The 19,968-nt window shown below is 38.9% G+C and overlaps 1 protein-coding gene across 1 annotated transcript; it reads right to left on the bottom strand.

The window, feature by feature from the left end:
- Window positions 1-10,234: 10,234 nt before the first annotated feature.
- Window positions 10,235-12,601, bottom strand: LOC139736325 (histamine N-methyltransferase-like). The gene is made up of 3 exons (XM_071647054.1): window positions 12,373-12,601; window positions 11,497-11,814; window positions 10,235-10,587 (listed from the first exon to the last, which is right to left on the bottom strand). The coding sequence occupies exons 1-3, from the start codon at window positions 12,599-12,601 to the stop codon at window positions 10,235-10,237; spliced, it is 900 nt and encodes a 299-aa protein (XP_071503155.1).
- Window positions 12,602-19,968: the final 7,367 nt, after the last annotated feature.

Genomic DNA, 19,968 nt, shown 5'->3' on the forward strand with positions numbered 1-19,968 from the left:
CATTGAATTGTTATGTAATTCACCTGATGTTGCTGCCAGTAATTGCCAGCAGTTGCGCCCGGTGGCATGCGCTCCACCCCCCCCCCCCCCCTAATTTACAAAGCGAAAAAAATATGGCTAAGAACGGCAGTTTTTGGACTGTAAAATGTAAAATTTTCAAGCTCGCTTGCATTTAATCGTTCTGCAATTCACCTGATGTTGCTGCCAGTAATTGCCAGCAGTTCCGCTCGGTGCGCCCCCTTCCCTTAATTTCCAAAGCGAAAAAATATGGCTAAGAACGGCAGTTTTTGGACTGTGAAATGTAAAATTTTCAAGCTCGCTCTCTTCGCTCGCTCGCATTTAATCTTTATGCAATTCCCCTGATGTTACTGCCAGTAATTGTCTGCAGTTGCGTCCGGTGCCCCCCCTTAATTTCCAAAGCGAAAAAATATAGCTACAAACGGCAGTTTTTCTACTGTAAAATGTCAAAATTTTCAAGCTCGCTCTCTTCGCTCGCTCGCATTTAATCGTTATGCAATTCACCTGATGTTGCTGCCAGTAATTGCCAGCAGTTCCGCCCGGTGCGCCCCTGTCCCTTAATTTCCAAAGCGAAAAAATATGGCTAAGAACGGCAGTTTTTGGACTGTTTATGTAAAATTTTCAATCTCGCTCTCTTCGCTCGCTCGCATTTAATCGTTATGCAATTCACCTGATGTTGCTGCCAGTAACTGCCAGCAGTTCCGCCCGGTGCGCCCCCCTCCCTTGATTTCCAAAGCGAAAAAAATATGGGTAAGAACGGCAGCTTTTGGACTGTAAAATGTAAAATTTTCAAGCTCGCTCGCATTAAAATAATCGTTATGCAATTCACCTGATGTTACTGCCAGTAATTGCCAGCAGTTCCGCCCGGTGCGCCCCCTCCCTTTATTTCTAAAGCGAAATAATATAGCAACAAACGGCAGGTTTTTTTTTTTTTTTTTTTTTTTTTTTTTTTTTTTTTTTTTTTTTTACTGTAAAATGTCAAAATATTCTTGAGCTCGCACGCTCCGCTCGCTCGCATTTAATTGTTATGCCTTTCTCCTGATGTTGCTGCCAGTAATTGCCGGCAGTTGCGCCCGGTACGCCCCCCCCTTTATTTCCAAAGCGAAAAAATATAGCTCCAAGTGGTAGTTTTTTTACTGTAAAAGATGAAATCCTAGCTACGCCGGTGCCCTTTTCCCGCTTGGTTTCCCTCAACAACAGTAAAAGTCTAGGGATTGAGAGCTTCCTATATTCCAAATGTCGGTAAAAAAAAAAAAAATCTCGTTACATTAGGGTCAAAACGCACCCCCCTTGAAAAAAAGCTGGTGACGCCCCTGCTTCCACACCTGATTGGCTCCCTGCTATTGACACCCAACCTGCCGGTTTTGCTCTCATAATTCTGTGTACCTGGCCCATTTTGCTAATAGATTTTGCGTTGCTGTCGAGTGTCTGCGGCCCACATACACGTAGGAGAATGTTTTGCCTTTATTGGAACTTGTGTTCGTCATTTTGCCATTTTGCTCATGGCGGATGCCGCAGCGCGCGGGCTTCAGTGCCGAGCGGTGTGACCAGTCAGAGTGTACACGTCTTTGGACCCGACCACTGATCTCCACCGAGAGATCGGTGGTACAATAGAAGAGGATCTCTCGGGAGGGTCGTTGGAGAGCAGGGCCCGCTTGGGGAAAGAACGAAAACTTCTTCCTATCGCTCCAAATGCAACCGCAGAGTTGTTGGGTTTCTTCACTTCTAAATTCAATGAAAATTCATAATTATTATGTACACACGTATACTTTATACAAATAACCTTGAAATGAAAGTCAATTCGTACTCCCTCGTGGTAAGCAATCACGGTTGAGAACCTGATCCAAGTGAATGACTGAACGAATATCTTGAAAGAAAGATGGAGTATGACAATGGCCGCAGAGAAACAGGGTGTGGTTTCCATGGGGGGTTTCAACCCCCCCCCCCCCCATTCTTTCATTATTCGCTTATTACATTTCTCCTTATCCTCTGTAGTGACAATACACATGACATTATCGTGATGCCTGTCACTACAAGTGAATTCAGTGCATGCTGTTTATTTTGTCATCGAGCACAATCTATACCTCCACAGACTTACAGTACACAGTAAAGTCGCACAAGTAGAACATGTAATGTGACGGATGTACAACTACCTAACCATTCACATTATCCTGGGTATCTATCTATTTGTTTATTTATTTATTCATTTGTTTATTTATTTATTCATTCATTCATTCATTCATTTATTCATTCATTTATTTTCTTATTCATTTATTCATTTATTTATTTACATTTATTTATTCAGTCATTAATGTCTTTATTCGATTTTTTTTCTTTATATCATACACGCAGAACAAACAATGTGACGGCTGTATTTAACATTCACATTATCTTGGGTATTTGTTTTTTATTTATCTGTTTATTTATCTATATAATCATCTATCTATCTGTCTATCTATCTATTATTTTCTTTATTTATTCATTTATTCATTCATTCATTTCTTCATTTGTTTGTTTTCTTCATATCGTCCTGAAAGGGTTTGCCTATTCAGTTGTAAAATTTACGCGTATTTCATTATCTTTTAAATTGAAAAATTTCCCAAATATTCCACCCAAAGTTTGCGCCATATTGCTGCATCTATAAATTCTAAAAGAAAAAAATGTTGAAGCACCCTCGTGTGGGTATTATGTAGGAGCTACACGGTGACTGGTCACATGACCTTCTCCAGTTGTGATGTGATCACTAGCCACTTGCTCTCACAGAATTTTCCGCTTGCTTAAATTCACTTGCTCTTTGTTTGTGTACTCCCTGCCAAGCTTATACAGTCAAGTTGTTTTATAATGTCAAATATTGGGAGTATGACAGAGCACATAGAATCACCAAATTTGGAGAGATGATACCTCAGGACCTACTCATATGTATTACAGTAGGAATCCTCTGCTTTTTTGTGTGTGTAATTTTATGATATGAATGCTAAATTTCGCTTTTTATTATAGAAATGACGTGGTATTCGCGTAACTGAGCGAGCATATCAACAACCGTAAGATGTTTAGGTCTGTTGAAAATTAATTCATATTCTATGGAAATCAAACTTTGAACCCAATTTTGAACATCACGATCAGCAAAGCATTTGAAACCGACATAGAGGTGCTTGAATTTATTACCAATTTATAAAAAGAAATGTAATAGAAGTGTCACAGTGACGTGACATATTCCCCGTCTAAAGAGTTGCATATGTCATACAGGGACAACGTTTTCTAATATGTGTGTGTGTGTGTGTGTGTGTGTGTGTGTGTGTGTGTGTGTGTGTGTGTTGGGGGGGGGGGGGGGGGGGAGACCGCGGCGGACCGATGAGGGTAAAGGGTTAGTGACACTCCCCCCCCCCCCTTATTCATGATATGAATATCAAAACTCCATGGTAGTGACAGATAATGTCGAACTTTGAGGTAGTATAGTGTATTATAATATAACCAGACTGCCAAGGAGTGGATCCATGGTTGATCGATGAAAAAGAATGAAGCGCTTTTCAGATATCGAGATTGCGTGAGGAAGAGAATGGAAAATATGTTTGCCTGTTCCTTGATATTGGAAGGGAAGCCTTTGTACCTCAGACCTCTACTTTGACAACCGTTTTTGTATAGAGAGGAATTTTCCCTCTCCATTGTTACGTATAACATCTCCGTCGAAGCGAGATTTTTTTTTTTTTTTTTTTTTTTTTTGGGGGGGGGGGGGGGGGGGACACTAACAATTACTAACAAATATAGTCCATGGGCCAGGCCAGACCACCAGAGGTGGCAAAACCTTTTTGGTGTCATTTTGTTTGTCGGGCATAGATATGCTTATCAAGCTATGATAGCATTTCCAAATGAGTAGCTTAGTCATAATAAATGAATTTTTAACCAATTTTTGTCTCATAGTTATATCCCTATACTTCTGAATCGAAACTAACCGCTATACAAATATTAATAAGAGCACTGTCTCCTGTATGTTCACAAGTGTTCTGTTGTAAACGCGGTGCGCTTAGTCTTTCTTCAAGGCAGCGAAGGGAATATCCAACGATTATGATGTCCACAGCGTTTAGTCTTTATTCAAGACGGCGAAGGGAATATCCAAAGCTTATGATACAGTGTATATCCCTTTATCTAAAAAAAAAAAACAAAAACCACCCCCCCCCCCCCAAAAAAAAAAAAAAAAATCCTCGTGAATTTTACGTATTTTTCAATTATTTATCATTTTCCGGTGAACACGCTACGGTGAAAACAGTAATACCACGCCAATGTCGCTTTATTTCCATCCAACAATGAGAGATCATGCAAAAACAATGTACCGGTACACTACAATATATCATGATAAATAATATTGTAAATGAACAGAGTGATTTTTGTTTAAAACTGATGTATTTGTTGAGAGGGTATAGTATAAAACAGTATAGATAATCCCTTTTATTAAGAACTTTAGATATGATAACGGTACATTGGTCTAGATAAAGACTAAGCGCACCGCGTGACAGCTATGGACATCATAACCCTTTGGATATCCCCTACGCTGCCTTGAATAAAGACCAAGAGCACAGCGTTTACAACAGAACACCTGTGGACATACAGAAGACAGTGATCTTCTTTGTATAGCGGTTAGTTTCGGTTCAGAAGTATAGGGATATAAAAACGAGGCCAAATTGGTTACAAATTCATTTATTATGACTAAGCTACTCATTTGGAAATGCTATCATAGCCTGATAAAGCATATCTATGCCCGACAAACAAAATGATACCAAAATGGTTTTGCCACCTCAGGTGGTACCAATAACCCATTTTTCGGGCCTTGGCCCATGGACTACCTTTAGCAGGGAACATATCGGCTGCATTCACGCGTCCTATTTACATTTCCCCGCACGAAGTTTTCAGCGTTGGAATCATTCATACAGGCCCTACACCTTTTTACATTCGAATAATTCATCAACAACTGTTCAATACAATACGTATTCAAAGAAACCGTCTGTACTTCATACATACGAGTAACTTACTCGGAAGAGTGATTTTATACATCGCCTTCCACGTAAACACTTAGATAAATGAGGTCAGCTTTGCACATTTAAAGGTGTTGCCATAATGGCTAAAACAGGAAAAAATATAAAACAGCAAACAAGGTTATATAATTGTGATGTGAATTTGCCATTTTGCTTTTAAAGAAATGTATTTGAAAATGAAGTATATAAACGCAGGAACTGATTACTGAACGGGGGAGAGTTTAGGGGATGGGTTCTATACCCGCCGCCCCGCCCCCCCCCCCCCCTCCCCCGAAGGAGACTGAGGGAGTTTTTTTCATCTTTAGATTTGAAAATTTACCAATCTAGTGTAGACCTTTGGTACACTTTTGATGGAAACAATGTTTAGAAAATCAATATTCAAAAAAGTAGGTCGATACGTTGGTATATAAGATATCTAATTTGCATAAAGGGGTACATACAAAATAAATGCTGTATTTTTTCGGCGATATTTTTGTTTTGTTTACCAATCAAATTATTTGAAAATGTAAAATGTAAACAGAACGAACGAGCTTTCAGGGTGTTGGAGGGGATTACCCCTCTCACACGAGGGAGCTCTTTAATAATATTTTAAGCATCGAAATTTAACGATCTGGTGCACAATTCGTGGAATATATTTAATTAAAAACTAAGACAATACGTTATTGGTTATCTATTTCAAATTACAAGAAACGACCTTAAAGCCCCAATACACTGATAGTTGTGTGATTTCACAGTATTAATACTGATTTGAAAATCGAATATCTAAATGCAGCGACCGAGCAAGGGGAGGTGTAGGAGCAGCATACCCCAACTGTGTATAATCATGATAAATCATAGCAAGGCATGTTGCAGGATGCCCAGTGGATTAAATCACGGACCTACTACACACATGGACTATTAGTAACGAAGGCCTTTCTTTGATCCCATCATCACCGGCGCAACCTGACTATGTGTATCATAATGAGTACGTTCAGGCGCTTGGATAATGACGATTATGCAATCGTGCATCGTCACTGACAAAAGAACCATTTCCCTCATTGCGGTCTTATTTTTGCTGAGGTGCCTTTTCAGACTGAACCGCCCTTGAATAAACACCGATGAAAGGGAGCAGCAAACCCGAAAACATGACAGTTTTCTTGTCACAAAATTGAAAAATAAAATTACTGAAGTGGACACTTCATTCATTCAATCATTCATTCATTCATTCATTCATTTCCATATCCAAATACAGTAATACATACTTATTACTACGTAGGATTTATTGTACAAGAAGGTAGGAGTGTCATAAAGCAAATACAGACAATAGTATAACTTGTGGACAAGCATGTAACATGCATGGATTAATGATAAGACATAATATGTCATCTACGGTTACTGTCCATGTTTACTCTGGAACAATGTGCGAAAAATGGGGAAAATTAGATTACAAATCACAACCAACCTGCCAAAATGATTGCTTTCTCTCGTAAAGTACTTATATTTCGCTATGAAATTACTTAAGCAATAATTTCTCAATTTACACTACAACTGCATATGCATTTTTCTTGATTTAATCTTGATCTTCTGCGCATGTACTTTCTAGATTTCTCAAAGCGTCGTCTTGTTTTAATCCAGGCTGGCTGTCGGCGGTAAGATCAAAGCAGGAAAGCATGTTTGTAATGCTTTTGTGCCACTTTTGACAGAAACAGGTGCATGAATTAGTTAATGAGCGATGCCAGGTGCGTGATTAAATGAAGCCTTCGACGTAAACAAACATGACGTAATAAAGAAATAACCATGAATTGACGTACAAGCATGCATGGGAGAGAAATGTTGAACATTGCATGAACTAATAAGCTATTTAAATATTGGATGAAATAGAATGGGCACAATAGATGGAACGTGATTTCCTCATAACAGTTTAGAGCATACAGCTGTATTGTGTTTGGCGATTACAACACATTAGCCATGGAAGACGAATAGACATGAATATGGTTGGCATATGTATACAAACCCATTATGCCTCATACAGACCTATAGTGAAAGAAATATGTAATGGCAAACAGAAATAGATAAGAATATAATTGTAGTTGCGTGTAATTACCTGCTTAGCAGACGCGTGTGTTGTCTGTGTCAACAATGTGCTGTGGCTGTCTGTGGCAGGGTAACAAGGAATCATGTAATAATAGGCCTACATGGAAGGATGGTGTGTGTTGTGCGGTGGTGCGTATTTGGCAGGGTAATGGTCTGATGGCGGTTATGCAGAGGTGAACACAAACTTGAACTTGAACTTTATTCTGTTTCATGTAAAAATATAACTTTTGTACATAGTAAACAGAGGACAGTGAACGAGTATACAAACATGCAATTGAGTACCTGAATATAAGAACGACCCAAGTCCAAATTTGGCTATCGCGTTTGAAAGCCATTTACGTAGTCATGCAAATACAGATAATCATTCAAGTGACTGTTTTATATTCAAATTTGAATTAATAACACCCCAATAACCGAAAACACTTAAGGGAGTAGGGAATTTTTTATTAATTTCTATTTTTCCTAAATTTTCTCTAATGGACTTGGGTCGTTCTTATATTCATATACTCAATTATTACAAATGAAATATGGAAGCTACAAAAGACCAGGTGGGTTGATAAATTTGTCCAAGGAGCTTCGAAGTTCTTTGATTATTATTGTCCATGTGAGTGTGTCAAATGGAGGCTTGTGTTTTGGGAATACAGGATAATGGGCATTCTGGTGGGAAGCACGTCACGAGTTCGACACCCACGAGTCGTACAGCCCACTAGTCATAGTCCACGAGTCGTACGGCTCACGAGAGTTCACGAGTTATGCCGCCCATTAGCTTGACACTAGGCAAATAAGGCACATGAGTCTGACACTAAGCAAACAAGGCCAACAAGTGCGACACTCGTCAAAAAAGGCCCACGAGTTCGACATTAAGCAAGAAAGGCCCACGAGACCGACACATTAAGCCCCGTTATGTTCACCTTCAAAAGTGCAAAGTCCTACTTTTTCACAAAGGGTTCAATCTTATACTTTTAGGGTGCATCTTTTTTCTTGAGGGTGCCATCCTTACGGTACAATAAATGTCTATGTGTATGTCTATGTCTAGGTTCTACATTCATGACATTATACATACACACGCATACACATTGCTCAAATCAATCAAAGCATTAAAGGGAAGGCAAACCCAAAGAGCAATGTGGATTGAATGAAAGCAGCAACATTAGTAGAACACATCTGTGAAAGTTTGAAGAAAATCGGACAATCGATGCAAAAGTTATGAATCTTTAAAGTTTTGGTGTTGGAACCGCTGGATGAGGAGACTGCTTGAGGTTATGATGTATGAGTGGACAACAATATAAAGAAAATATAAAGAAAATTCCACAAAAATTCATTTTTCATGAAAATTACAAATTCCGTCAACATGATACTGACATATGTTAAGGGTAGCAATTACTCCCCCTCATTTCTGAAAGCGGTTAATCAAATGCTCTTTCATAATGCTAGAAAAGTAAATGTTCGTTGAATTTCCCTTATATTTTCTTTGTATTGTTGTCCACTCATACGTCATAACTTCTAGTAGTCTCCTTATCCAGCGGTTCCAACACCAAAACTTTAAAGCTTCATAACTTTTGCATCGATTGTCCGATTTTCCTCAAACTTTCACTGATGTGTTCTACTAATGTTGCTGCTTTCACTCAATCCACATTGCTCTTTGGGTTTGCGTTCCCTTTAATACTATACATAATTCAATTCAATTATTCAATTCAAATGATAAATGACTAATGAAAATGAATAGTGGTAACATTCTAGATTAATAACAATAAATCATAAATATGATTAAAATGTTATGAATAGATAATAATTGAATAACTTAATCAATAAGTATTCTGAGAACAGAAAATTTGATTGACTTTGTAAGAGAAAGCTATTCTAAATACATGTATTCAAGTTGATTGATAGACACTCACTCACATTGTTGCCTTCAAAGTGCTTTCTGACATCAGGCGCGATACTTTCAATTCTATTCGATTTTATTGTCCATTTCCGGCAATTTGTTTTGTTTGCATACATACACATTACATCGGTAGATACATAGAATGAATACACACAGAACACAGGTATACCACAGATACATGGATAATTATGATAGCCATAAAAGAGACATGATATCAATATTAAAGTCAGAGATAAATGAGTAATCTGTAGGCCTACATGTATATGTATGAGTCAACATTGCGTTGGATGTGATGTACGTGTTTACAGGACAGTGTGTAGATGTGTTTACAATTTGAAAATGGGTACTCATGACCATATGATGACAGAAATATACAACACATCAGGGTCATACTCATTCTTACCCTGACTCAATTGCGAAATAATCATAACATTGGTATGATGATTTATATCCGAATTTCGAAATAAAATCGATATACAAATATTGCAATACTGCTGTATCAGATAAAATCCATTGACCATTTGACCTACAGCGAGAGATCCTTGACAAAAGGCTACTTAATTGAAAAACTCGATGCTCATGCAAGGGTACTGAATGCGATAGTTCTATCAAGAAGGTGCTTTCATGTTATTTTGCATTTTGCAAAGAAGCTGAATAAAATTTCTTATCATAATTTTTTCCCAGTATGCTACTGATGAATATCGATGATACCAATGCTCTTTTATACATTTTACTACTCAGCGACAAGAATTTCGTTTCTTGATAGGGCCGTGTTCGGTTACTACAAGAAGTTGTTATTACATAATCTATAGCAAGAGACTGCTATCGTAACATGAGCCCCGAGGTAGTACAAATGCAGAATATTCAAATAAATGACATTATCGCGTCGAGTTGTTTTTATTGCAACTGATTGACAAGGTGCTCTACATCGGCTATATGTTTTATAGATGCGCACCAAGTTAATAAGTGTTGTATACAAGCCACGATTAAAAAGTAACACTATAGGCATACATGGTCGGGCTGGATGTGAGAGCAGTCTTTGGCCCGAATCTAGCCCGAGTATTGTATATGCCCATGATTTTTTTTTTTTTTTTTTTTTTTGGCAACCAGTAAAACACGAAATAATTGTGGTGCTTACTTACAGCGATCGTGGAGAAATTTGTTAATGAGTTGCAATAAATGCAGAATAATTGTCCTAAAGATTCTTAGCAGGTTTTTAGGAAAATAAACATTAATCCGTTTCTTTGAAAAGCAACATGGCGTCACAAGGGGTGCAGAAATACCGCAAGCCTTCCTCGTCCTCCTTGGAAACCATTTTCAGGACGTCTAGCGTTTCTCTTAGGACACTGGTTGGCGCTGTGCGACGGAGATAAGCCGTGTCCGTGAGAAAGTCGAGCAGTTTGTCGCCCTCTTCCGACGACTCGTCGAAACAGGAAGAGACGTTGATTCTAGCAGACAGCAGGTAGGTAGTAAGAGGGATGTTCTCCGAAGCGGCGAATGCCTGGATTTCTTCGACGCGTCTCGATTGGGTATTCTTTGTCTTCCAAGAGAGAGAACTGAGAAATGTCTCCAGGTCGTTATCGTCTACGGGAAGGATGCGTGAAGAAAGAAAGGTAGAACTCTATCAAATGGGAAGGCCCAAGCGAACGTGACAGCACCAACTTGCTCCCTCTGGAGAAGGACAATGGTAATTGTATTCGGGTCTTATAGTGAAATATAAGAAGTAAATCTAATCCAGTGCAATTCAACAATAATGGCAAAGCCTGGGAGCAATAGTGTAACCATTGACGGGTCTCCACTGAATATTGTAGATAATTGTGCTATACACATTGTCTGAGGATGGGGGGGGGGGGGTTCTCCACAAAAGACGCACTTTAAGTTTTGCGTAACTACGTTACTGTCCATGTAAATTCTCCTGAAAAACATGAATGAAATACGAGTGGTCAGGCATGGGGTCATCCCACGAGACAGACGACAACGAGTTCATCGTTGAAAAAAAAAAGGTCCACGATTCATACAGTCCATTAGTCATACAGCCTACATAGAAGTCACATAGCCCATGAGCTCGACACTAGGCAAATAAGGCCAATGCATCCTACACTAGGCAAAAAAGGCCAACGAGTTAGACTCTAAGCAAAAAAGGCCCACAAGACCGACATTACACCAGTGGGCCTAGCGTGTCGGTCTCGTGGGCCTTTTTTGCTTGTGTCTATATCGTGGGCCTAGTTTGCCTAGTGTCGGACTCATGGGCCTTATCTGTCTTAGTGTCGAGCTCATTGGGTGTATGGTATGACACGTGGGTTGTATGGCTCGTGGTCTGCATGACTCGTGGGTGTCCAACTCGTGACGTGCACCCCCAAGCACAGGGGCATGAACGGCCAGCTACAAACAAAACTGAATCGAACTAAATAATCTTTGTCAAACACTCTTTGGAGATGATTACATTGAAACGAGATTGTCTGAGATAACTGGTATAATAATTTCTGCCCTGACCTCTGTTTACGATGATCAATAACGCCCCTCCCTTTTCGAGCGATCCCATTAAGAACCTCAGAGATTCCTGTATGTCATCGAAGTAGTACGCCGAATGGATCGAGCTGATGAACGTAAACTTCCGACTGTGCTTCGTCTCACTTCGGCAGAAGTCTTCATATGTCATATTCTTCCAAGAAAATTCCGTTGCCTTCAAGTCTAGGCTGTTGTGCACTCGGCGTTCAAACTGTTCAATAATTTTTCCCGGTTCCACAGCGGTGTAGCGAACCTTTGCCAAGTATAGACGCAGCTTTTCGATTATGATTTCATCCATTGAACCTGTGATAAAGGCAATACTGCAAAACTTTAATACTGCAATGATCCACAGCTGTTGCATCTATAACTTTCATTTTCTCTTTATATGTATCAGAATTTAAGGTGGAAATTGTCAAAGGATAAAGGCTTCTGGAGCTGCAGTTGATAATGATGGCTTTATTGTTCAAAAAAACAAAAAAAAACAAAAAAAAAACTACATGCCTTTTCTACCATATAATAGGCCTACAGAGGAGTGGTATATTCTGTCCCAATACCTTTAGTTTCTTAAGTCATGGCTACGTTTTCAGGAAAGAAAAAAAAAAACGTAGAAAACTATTATAAGGATACTTGAGCGTTATTTGTGTAGAAAACAATCAATTTCCTTGTAACAATTTAGAAGTAAATTCAAGCATTTTTGGTACTTTTCCTGCAATTTTCTACTTCAAATTATCCCACACAAGAAATTCCTTGAAACAATTCCAGATATCTGAAAAAAAAATTATCAAAAAGCTTCTCTCTTTGTCTTTCTTTTTTTTTTCTTGCCATTTCGTGTTGTTTTGTTCATTCCAGTTTTAAACTCACCATCTCCAGTCCCCACTCCCAGAGCGTTGATTCTCCAGTCGCATCCGTGGCTGAGCGCCGCTAATTTTGCGACGACTTCCTTCTCGAAGTCGTGTCTGAGCCACTGGCGAATGACTCTCACCTCCTCGGAGTTGGGCCAGAATGCCGTCATGAAAGTGTCAGAGTACCGGTCTAGGTCTTCCGTCAGGCTGACCGGCCGGAACACTTTGATGCTTTTGTTGTTCCCCATTTCTTCGTGTTGTATACAAACCTCTATTCCTGATGACGAGATGTAATGATGGTTTATTGATATCATTACTAAAATGATCTCTGAACTATTTAATACGTCAAGGCCTCAGGTAAAATGGTTTACCAGAATGCTTGAATTCCTTTGTTGTGCCACTGTCATGCTTTAAATAGCCTACTGACTGCATTGAATCTGAGTCTTAAGTTATTTTAAAATGCCTGTGTTCGGATCGTGAACCTTCTTGAATGACCACTGACTATGATTTACGACCAAATTGACCACTATCCATAATATTATACAGGCTGATTCCTGACATCAGCAGGTGATTACATCTCTAGGACCGAGTTTCACAGCTACTACATCATACTGTGGAGATTATGTACAAGTTGTGTGCAGTCAACTCAATGATTAACTCACTTGGGTGATGTTTGTTATTCCGAAGGTTCGTTATTCCGAAATAAAGACGTTCGTTAATCCGAAAATGAAATAGGGCTTGCTTGTCCGAATATTTGTGGCGTTATTCCAAAGGTTCCTTTATCCGAAAATGAATAAAGTTTGTTATTCCCACGGTTCGTCCTAAATCCATCCTAAATTCGTCCTAAAACCATCGGAATATTGAACCTCCGCACAAGGAAGTGTAACCCATCCTTAGAGGGTCAATAACAAACAACGTATACGGCAACACACGACGTTGATGGCGTCAATATCCTGAATAGCAAAATCGTACGGGAAGAGGGTCTGGAAGCCAAACTGGCTCCATCGTTTTCTGGGTTTTTTTTAAACAACCCCCCCCCCCCCCCAAAAAAAAAAAAAAATAATAATGATAATAATAAATAATAATAATAATAACAATAATAGCAAAAAATAAATAGATAAATAAATGAATAAATAAAAAATCAATCAATCAATCAATCAATCAATCAATAAAAAGTACAAAGGCCATGTTCTCTGAAACATACTTGGATAACGAAGTGAAACATCACAAATGCTTCCCTTTCAATTTACTACTACATTGCACTACACTACTATTACTATACTACTATACTATAACTATTGATAACAATAATGACAATAACAGTTATTATCATCACCATTATGCGCTGTACAGGCTTATAATATGAGTCATATAGACGCATACAACAGCACTGAAGTCATTACTATTTTATCATTATAGTTAAGCAAGTCATGGACTAAATTACCCCACAAATATTTCTTAAGTGCAGTCCAAGGGGAATTTTCCACCAACATTCTACAACTTTAAAACTGGTGACTCTCAAAGGACAAGTTCACTTTCATAGACATGTGGATTGGGTGAATGCAGAAATATTTATTTATCTATCTATTTATTTATTTATTCATTCATTCATTCATTTCTTCACTTCTTTGTTTTATTCATATCGTCCTGAAAGGGTTGGCCTATTCATTCGAATAATCTACACATATTTAATCGCTTTTTAGACTGAAAATTTCCCAAATATTTGACCCAAAGCGTGCACCAGAATGCTGAATCTCAATTCTGAAATATTCTTTGCCTGCGTTACGTTTGTATAGCAGGCAAATGCATAGCCGGCGGAAGCGTGGGGGCCGTGGGGGCTCTGGCCCCCACACTTTTTGTGCACCATACAAAGGAATACATAAGGTATCATCACTTTGGGCCCCCACACTTTTTTTAACCCGAAAGTACGTAGGTGGTAGGAGGCACTGAATAGAAATAGATAGAGATCTTGAAGTGTGAGCGCGGTAGGTTATGTTTTTCCATTGAGGACCTTTTTTTTTGTTTGTTTGTTTGTCAGGTGAAGAAACCCGGAAATGGAAGGGGAGAGATTAGCTTTTTTTCTTGCTTGTTAGCTCATGGAACCCGGAAGTGGACCTCCACACTGAAAACGCTCCGCCGGCCCTGAATATTGTTTGTTCGTTAATGTATTCATACTTACGCATTCAGTCGGAGCCAGAGAATCGGACGTATGAATAGTCCGGAATGCCACAGATGGCTTGTCAGAAAGGTTTTTAATGTTGGGCATATAGTGTGTAGTAAATCATTCTAGCTTGCATCTTCACCACGACCACTTTAATTTGTAATAATTCGGTATTAATGTACGCTCCTTAATGAGCCACAAGGTTTTCCAGAGTTTTTTTTTTTTCTTTTCTTTTTTACCCTGGGTTTATTAGGGGTTTATTATCGCCAATACACAGTTGTGTCATCTTACATGTTGAAAGCGAACAGAATAGATATTGCATTGTATCGTTATATGCATATATACTGACAATAAACGGCCTGCTCTTGTCGTCGTGCAAGCCATTCCTTAATATAGTGATGTATATGTTTTCATACTTACTGTTGTTCTTCAGCACTCTTAAAACATCCGAGTCAGAACTGACCCGGAACTGGGTCCGTTGGGGTCATACACCGTTCCGGGTCAGAAATGACAAGGAATGGGGTCAGATATGACCCATTCAGAGTCATGAATTGGGTCAGGGTGATCCCATTCGGGGTCTTCATAACCAAATTCCAAGTCGTTTTTTACCCGGAACGGTGTATGACCCCAACGGGCCCAGATCCGGGTCAGTTCTGACTCGGGTTTTTTTTTTTAGAGTGTGTGAGGTTAAGGAGAGGTGTAAAGGATATTTTAAAGTGTGAGTTGTGTTTGTAAGATGCTGAAGTTATAGAACAGACTAATGCTGAAGCGCCCTTATGTGGATGTCATGTAGAAGCTACACGCTGACTGGTCACATGACCTTCTTCTCCAGCCGCTCGCGCCTTTTTTTTCCCGTAACCAAACGAGAGATTTTCTCATGAATAATGTGTATCTCGGCGCACCTGCAACTAAACGCTGTGCACATAGAAACGTTTGTGTGTGTGTGTTTGTGTGTGTGTGTGTGTGTGTGTGCGCGCGTGCATGTGTGGTGGGGGTCGATGCTGACCGATGGGATCAACTGTCAATGACACCCTCTCCATCCCCCCCTCCTTATGATATGAATATCAAAACTCCGTGGTATTGAAAAGAACGTGGAACTTTGGGGTACAGTGTATTATTTATACCATGGCAGACTGCCAAGGAGTGAATCCGTGGTTGATCGATGAAGAAGAATGAAGCGCTTTTCAGATATCGAGATGGTGTGAAAAAAGAGAATAGAAAATATGTTTGTCTGTTTCTTGTAATTGGAAGGGGAGCCTTTGTACATCTCACACACCTCTACCTTGACATCCGAAGCGAGACTTGACCTTTCCGCTCTAACAAATACGTTTAGCAGGAAAAATATCGGCTGCATTCCGCCTCCTATTTACATTTCCCATCACGATGTTTTCAGCGTTGGAAATATTTTTGTAGGAACCCCGCTGCAAAGTAGACCAAGAAATATTGTCCAGCCAAAACGGGAATCCAAAGCAGAGTAAAGGACTAACGCTAACAAATGGCAGTAATTTTTTTTTTTTAAGATTATCAGTTTTATCAATTACTGTGACCTTGAAAAAAGTATGAAAATTCCATTTTGCCCCAGACTATTAGGGCAAAGTCGACTACAATCATGAGGCAAAGTGAAACACTTCTCCTAGAGGTTATCTTCTATGTAAAAACCTTCTTACACAGTTTTAAAATTAAAGAGTATCTCTCGGCCCATAGAAATGACTTTTTTTACGCATGGTAATTTTCCACTAGAGAATTTGAAGAAATTTCTAAAACTATACTTTAAAAACATAATTTAAAATGATAATTCGAGGAATTGTATGCAATATTCGTGAACTGTTATGTCACGTGACCAATCCCAGAATAGTGATTGATGACGTGTAAGCACGGAGTAGAGATCAGTTTCTGCTAGCGATTCATTCTAGCAACTACAGGAGAGCAGCTGCAGCAGGGCATGCGGCGTGCGGCCCTGCTGCGCGGCCTCAAGCGTGTATAATTTTTCCCGACATGCACCACTGTGACGTCGGCAAATATCTGCTAGCCCTGATACCGCACGATTTATGGAAGCTTAGACCCATACATCGTTACTCCGGTTTTCGAGATATTTCAGATAAGCATGATCATTTGGAATAAAATATACAATTATTAATTATTGGTTTTATAATTATCATTATTGGTTTTGAGGTATGAAAAACAGACATTTTCCGTAAAACACACATGCAATAACTTAGTTGCACGGCTCTGAATCAAAAGATGTAGCCTCCCCAGAGGGTTCTTGGTGCATGAGCCCCAACAGCCCCAACAAACTGATAGTTGTGTGATTTCACAGTATTAATACTGATTTGAAAATCGAATATCTAACTGCAGTGACCGAGCATGGGGAGGTGTGGGAGCAGAATATACCCTCTATTGTGTATAATCGTGATATATGTAATACATAGCAAGGCATGTCGCGAGAGGTCAAGTGCATTAAATGAAGCTTTTGATACTTGATCTGCGCTAGCTTTATTGTAAACAAACATGGCGTAATAAAGAAATAACCGTAAATCAACGTGCAAGCATGGGGAAGAAATATTGAACACATTACATGAAGTAAGCTATTGAATGAAAGTAAGCTATTGAATGAAATAGAATGGGCATAATAGATGGAACGTAATTTCATCATAACAGTTCGGAGCATATTGTGTTTGGCGATTACAACACATTAGCCATAGAAGAGGAATAAACATGAATGTGATTGGCATATATCATAATTATACAAGCCCTCTAATAATTATAAGCCTATAGTGAGAGAAATATAAAATGGCAAACAGAAGTAGATAAGAATATAATTGTAGTTGAGTGTAGTTACCTGTTTGGCAGACGCGTGTGTTGCCTGGGTCAACAATGTGCTATGGTTATCTGTGGCAGGATATTTAAAGGAGAAATCGTGTATAATATTACTTCGAAGGATAGTGTGTGTTGTGCTGTGGTGCGTATTTGGCAGGGTAATGGCCTGAGCCCCATTTCATAAAAAGTTGATCCGATAGCAAGTCTTGCTAAAATGGCAATTGTCATGTTAACGAGAAGAATTCAGTTTCCTGATTGGTTGTTGCTATTGGAAGTTGCCATTCCAGCAAGAGTTGCTGTATATCCTAACATCTTTTATGAAATGGGGCCCAGGTGGGTTGGTTTGTCCATGGAGCTTCGAAATTCTTTAATTATTTTGTCCATGCGAGTGTGTCAAGTGGAGGGTTGTGTTTTGGGAATACAGGATAATTAGCATTCTGGTTTGGGAGCACGTCACGAGTTCGACACCCATGAGTCGTACAGCCCGCTAGTCATACAGTCCACGAGTTAATACGGCTCACGAAAGTCCACGAGTCATACAGCCCATGCGCTCGACACTAAGCAAACAAGGCCCACGAGTTCCACATTAAGCAAAAAAAAAAAAAGGGGGGGGGGGGACAGCGAGACCGACACATTAAGCCCCGTGATGTACACTTTCAAATGTGCAAAGTTCTACATTTTCGCAAATTTATACTTTTAGGGTGCATCTGTTTTTTGTTTGTTTTTTTCTTGAGGGTGCTATGTGTATGCGTATGTGTGCTCTGTGAAAACTGACCAGAAAAGAATGTAATTCAATAGTGGAAAAATGAGCAAAGAAAATGGGATTCCATCTAGACCTCCGGATTGCTAGCCCGGTGCGCTACCGACCGAGCTATAAGTATAATAGAAAGCCCTAGTCCAGTCTTCGTCCCAGAAACCCTTAATTCTCAATGCCCGAATGGTCAAAAGCTATAGCAGTGCATTTGTGTGTGACACACGAGCACAAACCCGAAAGATAATTTTACTTGGAGATAAATAGGAGATAGGAGAGAAATAGGAAAATAAATAGATAGGAAATAGGAGAGATAGGGATTGCATACACATGGAAGACACAAAAATAAATCAAAGCAATTGTTCTATACATAATTCAATTCAATTGTTCAATTCAAATGATAAATGACTAAATATAGATAAAGAGTAATAATAGTATAAATCGATAACAATTATTAATAAGTATATGATTAAAATGTATGGAGGAGACAATGACAATTGAATAACTTAATCAATAAGTACTACTGTAGAAACTACAGGAAATTTGATTGACTCTGTATATAAAGAGAAAGCGATTCTGTATACATGTATTCAAGTTGAGTGATAGACACTCACATTGTTGAATTCAAATGTTTTCTCACATCAGGCGCGATATATACTTTCGATGCAATTCGATTTTATTGTCCATTTCCGGCAATTTGTTTAGTTTGCATACAAACACATTACATTGGTAGATACATAGAGTGAATACAGACGGAACACAGGTATACCATATTAGATACATAGATAATCGATAGCCATAAAAATAGATAAAAAAACTACTCTATCAATATTAATGTGAGAGATACATGACAATGGAGGAAATATTAATCTGATTATGCATGAGTCAACATTGTGTTGGGTGTGATGTGCGTGTATACAGTTGTGTAGATGTGTGTCAAATTCATAATGACTATTATACGAGTCTAAGTTGCTAAAGAGATATAAGTTAGTATATTTTCATTTCTAAATGAGAGATTGCATAAAAGTGTTTTTTAAAGAATGTGTGTGTGTTTGTGTAAAGTGTCTGTGAATATGAATGAAAATGGGTATTCATGAAAGAAATATACAACGTATTAGGGTCATACTCATTCTTCCCCTGACTTAATTCCGAAATAATCACTACATTGTTATGCTAGTTTACATCCAAATTTCAAAATAAAATCGATATAAAAGTACATGTATTACCAGCTGATTACAGAGAAAAAACCCATTGATCATTTGACCTCTGAACTTTTCGGACTTAACCAAATATTCGAATTTGACTGGCTTCTTTAGGTGATGTACCTGTGGTGTAAGTTTCGTACTCATTACTCAAACCTGCGCAAACCTATTGAAAGTACACCACAATTATTACTGTCTCCCGCCTTAGAAAATTGTCGAAAGATATAACGTACTTTTGGAAAACTCGATGCAAGGGTACTGAATGCGAACGCTGTATCAAATATGCACTTCCACGATAAGACTGCACTTTGCAAAGAAGATGAATATAATTCCTTATCATATTTTTCCCAGTATACTACTGCTGACTATTGATGATATAAAGGCTCTTTTGTACATTCCTACACAGTGACAAGAATCTCGTTTCTTGATGGGGCCGTACTCGGTTACGATAAGAATTTTTGTATCATTACTATCTCTTTATGTGCCACGCTCGCACGTCCGACTCAGTCGACGGCTTGCCAACTTCGCATATTCTGCTCAACAAATAAAGCCGCCAAAACCGATCGATAAATCGCTAATCACTGCTAATCCCGCCGCACAATGAAAACGTTTTTCATGCTTTTGTTCCTCTCATATACGGCTTGCATTCTATGTGGTGATTGACTGTCAAGCGGTGTTCCCAAC

The sequence above is a fragment of the Diadema antillarum genome, unplaced genomic scaffold (genome assembly GCF_040938485.1).
Source record: "Diadema antillarum isolate AM-2024a unplaced genomic scaffold, OU_Dant_1.0 scf00000028, whole genome shotgun sequence".
Classification (NCBI taxonomy): Eukaryota; Metazoa; Echinodermata; class Echinoidea; order Diadematoida; family Diadematidae; genus Diadema; species Diadema antillarum.